This window comes from Cupressus sempervirens, chromosome 6 (genome assembly GCF_028749045.1).
Source record: "Cupressus sempervirens isolate cs-2001-9-10 chromosome 6, ASM2874904v1, whole genome shotgun sequence".
NCBI lineage: Eukaryota > Viridiplantae > Streptophyta > Pinopsida > Cupressales > Cupressaceae > Cupressus > Cupressus sempervirens.
Window position 1 is genome coordinate 172,096,621 of NC_143123.1, and position 6,080 is coordinate 172,102,700.

General features: G+C 32.3%; 1 protein-coding gene across 1 annotated transcript; it reads left to right on the top strand.

Annotated features, from left to right (window-relative positions):
- Positions 1-240: 240 nt before the first annotated feature.
- LOC149551802 (uncharacterized) lies at positions 241-5,054 on the top strand. The gene is made up of 5 exons (XM_089787290.1): positions 241-1,028; positions 1,133-1,267; positions 1,378-1,466; positions 4,137-4,274; positions 4,411-5,054. Exons 1-5 carry the CDS (start codon positions 611-613, stop codon positions 4,501-4,503), a joined length of 873 nt encoding a protein of 290 aa, XP_089643416.1. The 5' UTR covers positions 241-610; the 3' UTR covers positions 4,504-5,054.
- Positions 5,055-6,080: the final 1,026 nt, after the last annotated feature.

Sequence of the window (6,080 nt, forward strand, 5' to 3'; positions counted from 1 at the left end):
AAGATATTCAATGAAAATAAGTTCAATAGGAATTTTGATTTCTATTTATAAAATCAATAAATCCCTATCACTACATTCATCACAATATGTAAGATATATTTATTATATCATATCTACATAGATAATGTTTAGGCAAAGATCTCAAATATGACAAATATTGATAGGCACTTGCAGTTTCTTTCTTCTCGTTGGACAATAATTTCCAGAGTTAATAGCCAACGAAGTTCTCGGTGCATGTGGGACAGGCATAAAACAAAACAATGCCCTGCCATTCTTTAGTTGCCACTCATTCTTGTGGAATGAACGCCAATTCCTTTTCTTCTAATTACCAGACAAATAAATAGATTATCCAAAGAACCATCAATCTTTGGATTGTATCCCCCACTGCCAACTATATCTGGCATCCTGGTCTATAAATTGCCACGTCTTCAAAACAGTTGTCCCTTATAGAAATGAATTGTGGAGGAGAGGGAAAAGAATCTGAAGCGGGAAAAGAAATCCATTCTTTCACCCAAAATCTACGCTCTTTTTCTTTTCACATTTCTTCACTGCAATTCCAAATTTCTCCGTGTCATTTTGTCAAACAGATAGCTGAATAACTTCACAGGCTATGGCATTTGCTTATGAAAGTTTATCATCAATATCGTCTTTATGTGAAAGAGCCCAAAATTGTGGCATCAGTTTTAGACCCAATTCCAGAAGAGCTATCAGCGAAAGAGCCCAAAATTGTTGCATCAGTTTCAAACCCCATTTCAGACTAGCTATTATCGGCATAAAAAAATGTAAAGTTCAATTGAGAATTAAGTGCCGTGGGAGAGGCGGACACGGAAGCCCACTCAAGGTAAATTCACGCGAGTCTTTCAGGAGCTCCTCCATGGAAGATGCTCTGATCACTTCTTGGGCACTCTATAAGCACGATGATGGACAACCCAAACCAATTTCATCAAAACCCTCGTCTTCTGGTTATGTAAATTCTCAGGCAGTTGCAAATGATAATCAGACCACCAGTTTAGTGGCAGAAGCTCAAGGTTTGTTTTATGTGCATGGACCAGAGTAGTTTTAAGTCAATGATTTCAATATTTATGATAGTTTTGTTGTTTTTATGCCATTGATGTTTTAGCGTGATCTTCAGGTAACAAAGGGGGACGAAATTCTAGAACAAGGAATCGTTCCCTTAGTCTGTCACATAGTTTTGATGTACAGACTAGCAGTGGATACATTGTTGGAGCTACAGGGCCTCCTGTAACGTTGTCAAAACCATTTGCAGGTAAGGAAAAAGCTTTTAGAGGATTTCTATTGCTGTATTTCTTTAGATTTTATATTAGGCTAGGTGTTTTTATCCAATCTTAAGCTTTGTGACCTTGTTTGGGATTCTAGGAGGGGCTGGATTGTATATGGCGCTAGTGTTTGCACTTTTGGGTATCACCACTGCTGGAGCCTCTTTATTGGGGATAAATTCATCTCAGGTATGCACCCTGAAATTCAGACAAAGGTTTTTAAACTTTAACACATATTATTGTTACCCCAAGGACATAAGCTGTGGTCATTCTTCAACATGAGATAAGGTTCCATTGGCAAAGATATATGGCAATAATGATGTTAATGTCTTTGCTTGACTTGCCCTGAATTGTGGCAAAATTGAAGCAATTCAAGAGTCTATAGTCACTCAATTGGAAGCCTTACGTTATTGTGGGATTGAGACGATTATTCAGTCTCTAGAATGTATCAATAAATAAATTATGATTTACAAAGTTAACTTCTGCATTAATAGATTCTAAGAACTAGATAGCCATTTCCCTCCAACCCACTTTACTTAAACATCAAATCGGTGCAGTTTGTCATTCCATCAATCACTTCATTCATATACAAAGGCCTTATATAATTGATTTATTATATAAATCAAAAAATTCTTATCTATCGTTAATAAATAGAGAAATAAGGGCCCATTCCCTGTACAAAAACAAACCATAAAGCTAAGACGGACAAAAATTCTGATAAGGAAACCAAAAAAAACAGAAACAACAAAAGAGTGAAACATAGAATTAAGACACGCTGGGAAAGAATCCACTCTCTGAAGAGTTATATTTTCCAGTCATTATATTTTCCAGTCATTTTTATAAGACTTCAGCAGCTCCTCCGTAGATTGGTCTTTTAAACCTTCTTCGTGTTGGAATGTGAAGTCATTTATATAATCATTTAGTTGTAGTTGAGTCATCAATAGGGGTTGAGTATAATTAGTAATTTTATATGAGTCTATTTACTATAAACAGTAAGCTGTGTAGATAATTTGTTTTAAATAGTAATTTTTAGGAGTGTTTAATGTGTAGTTGTATGAATCATACTTACTAATTTTAGTAAGTGGTCTATATTTCACACTCTACGACTCAGTCATTATGCTCAAAGTCATAGTTGTTCATACATTTTGAACACTTTTATAACTGTGAAAATTTTTTGAATTATAAAAGTTAAGAAATTGGTCAATAGTTTTTTACTAATATATTCTAATCAAATTTTTTTATGTAAATACTAAATACTATATCATGTGTATTAGTTCAATTCTACAATTTTCTGCACTACGTTATTTTTCATTACACTTCTAACTGAACCTATGAAGAAGTAATATTCTTTAAATAAACATGTGGCCTATAACAGAGTAGTTTGTCTCAAATAAGCTCAGAAATTGGATATTACTATCAATGAGGAAAGTTCAAAAGTAAATTCTTATGACAATTCAAACACTGTAATACATTGTGGGAAAACCCACTTTTTGGTCTTTTCAGCAGCTCTTCTGCAGTTCAGTGTTTTTAGCCTTGGTTCTTACTGAATCTAATAATAAAGGCAGGCTCGAAACTTAAAATTAGTTTTACAGCGCAGAGTTAATATTCTTTAAATAAGCATGTGTCGTATAATAGACTAGTTTGTCTTGAATAAGCTCAGAAATTGGATAACACTATCAACGAAGAAACATTTAAAAAATCTTATGTCAGCCATTGTTAAAAAGCCCACTTCTGGTTTCTTATGCAAATTCTAGGTACTGATTTCCAAGATATACCGGAGTTAGTCTGTGTAGTCCTGATGTAGTGGATTGATAAAGCCTTCTTTACTTCCATGCTACTGGGATAGAGCCTATGGTGTCCCCTTTCTAATGGGGTTCTACAAAAATGCATTTCCATCATTCTGTATATTAAAATGGTTACCTCTTAGAATTGTAAGGTGTGAAATTTATGGGTTATGTACTGATTATACTTCTGTTTCTTAAATTTTTATGGATTAGGGAGAAGATCTAATAGTTGAGTGTGTTCTAATAGCTGTAATAACACTTACTGATGAAATGTGTAATATTTTTTACAACATTGTATCAATAGTTGTGACTTTGTAGTTATTATGTTTATGATGACTATTCATAATTGACCAAAATGTATCCCTTAGCCCTAAAAAGTTACGAATTATGTGATGATACATGATACATCAGCTCACCAATAAAACATGATTCACTGTACAGGTATCGTTCTCACTTTTCTATTAGGCTGTTGTAAACAACTTGCCAAAAAGCATGCTGGTGTGGCATTATATTTGATACTAACACCTGAAACCCTAGCAATAAACATAGGACTTGCCAAGTGAACTGATATAAAAAATGGTAATGATTTGAAATTTCGATTCTAGATTTTGAGAAGTGTGAAGTTAGGGTGCTCAACTACTAGATCCTCTCGTCTAAATAAAAGTCAAATCTAAGATCTATCATTCTTATTGTTGTTCTATCACAGTGAGCAGTCCATCTTTAATTTAAGACTTATTTTCCAATACAGTTCTTGAGCCAGGCTGCACATTTTCTGATATCTTAAACTAGCCTCACATTAGTGATCTAGTCTCTAATACCATACTAAATTTTTCAGAGTTGAACCTAAATTTTTTCCATTGCCATTAGAGTTCTCTACCACTGAATTAATAACCCTCTTCACAATGAACCCATTTTTAATTTGAATGTATCTCATTTTCTACACTTCTGTATATGTGAAAAAAGTTAATGTAAATATAATCAGTTTTCCACAAGAGTTTTGGGGTTTATTTATTTCTTGCATGGCTTGTTGGGAATTGTGCTACAAATAGAAAACTGAATGAGAATAATTTTGCAGGAGGAAGAATGCACCAAATGTTCAGGTTATGGAGTAGAGAGATGCCACCTGTGTCAATCTACTGGAACCATAAAATGTGAACTAGACACCGTGCATTTTATTGCTTGTCCTCTGTGTTTTGGTACCCTTACAAAAAAGGTATCTTTCGTTTGTCTTGGTTGCATCGATTTGATTCATAAATCTGCTCCCTTCTATTTTGAACAAACTGCAAATTTGTGAATGAACAAATAAGTTATAATTAGTTTTGGCTATTGATTGGATATGTTACTACCAGTGTTCATGCTGTGATGGTGTACGCATGAGGAAGGGTGTGCCCCCATTCTTGCAACAGGATCAGGTCAGATCTTCACAGAGAAGCAATAAGTGAAAGCAGAACAAGAGGAATCCATTTTGGGTATGTTTTTATAATATACTTTGCTGAATATGTGAGGAATGGTGTATTCATAAGCCAAATATCAATGGCTGAGCCTTTAGTTTCTCATTAGAATTAGATCCCAAGTATAGTATTCATCCGATAGATTTTGTATATATACATATGAAATGTAGGTTTTTCCATAGCGATAAAAGTCCACTAAAAGATCTTATAGTTTTGAAATGGTCTGTGGCAAAAGAAGAAGTTGGAGCTTATTTCCTTCGAAATTATATTGTACAGTTTATCAGTAACGTAAATCACCTTATGACGTGTTTTTTACATGTCCACAAGACCAATGTGGTCATCTAAGGTATACCCAAGCAGTAAGACTGTCTACAAGAAAACGTAATCGAGTCTTGGGTGGTAAGAACTCTTGTATTTTTGTATACTTGCAGTGGCCTACAAACATGATTTATGTTTTGAAGTGAAAGTAAGTTACATGTAAAAGATGACTCTCCGAAGACCAACGAATCAATATGATTCATCTGAGATTGATGTTACCTGAAGTGAGGTTGTATAAGAAAAATCAAAATTAAGTGCTAATTGTCGTAGATTAAAGTAATCATTAGATAAAATATATTGAAATTCTTTTAGAGCAATGATCAAGATAAAAAATGGTTTTCTGAATAATTCTTTCTTTATTATGATGTTGGATCATAAAGTGTGATCTAAAATATTAATATAATTTTTTTAATATAATTAAATTCAGAAACAACATTTTAGTTATATGATAGATGCACATTGGCATAGGAATATATTAGTACCTATTATGAGCTTAAATATATGGAAAAAAACATCTATAAATTTAGTCTAAACCAGATAATACAAGATAATACAGCTCTTAGTAATGAGTATTATAGTTTCCACTTTTGCATGTTGTCATCTATTCTTACAAATATATTATGGCACATTTTAATATGATATAAAGAAAATATCAATATTTATAAAAATAAATACTACAATCTATTAAAATATAAGCAAATATTTGAAAAAAATAGAAGCAATCACATTCATGTTGATTACTTATTATTATTATTATTATTATTTTATTTTAAAAGATTACATATTGTATGATAGTGAAATTGATGATTTATCTTGAGGACAAAATTAAATCTTTAGAGGGTTAGTCCAATGGAAAGTTAAGTCTTACATGCTCATTTTGAAGAGAAAGGATCAATCTTTAGAGGGTTAATAATGAGGATCAAGATTCAATCATCTATTTTGAGACTTTTAGATAGGGAGAGGTAGAAGTACCTTCTAAGAAGACACAAAGGCACAATGAATTGATAGAAAACAATAGAGTAACATTTTAAAGTAATACTTGTATAGTAAGTCACCACCTAAACATTTTAATAGAAAAATAAATTGTGTTGAGTATTTTTTTTTTCTTTTAAAATATGTTTAAGCCATGCTTAATTATGTAAAATATATTTTATTCATGCACATGAAATGTTTAGGTTATGTTTTATTGTACATTTCCTTTTTTTATTTTACATTAGTATTATTTCCTATTGCAATAACTTATATGTTTT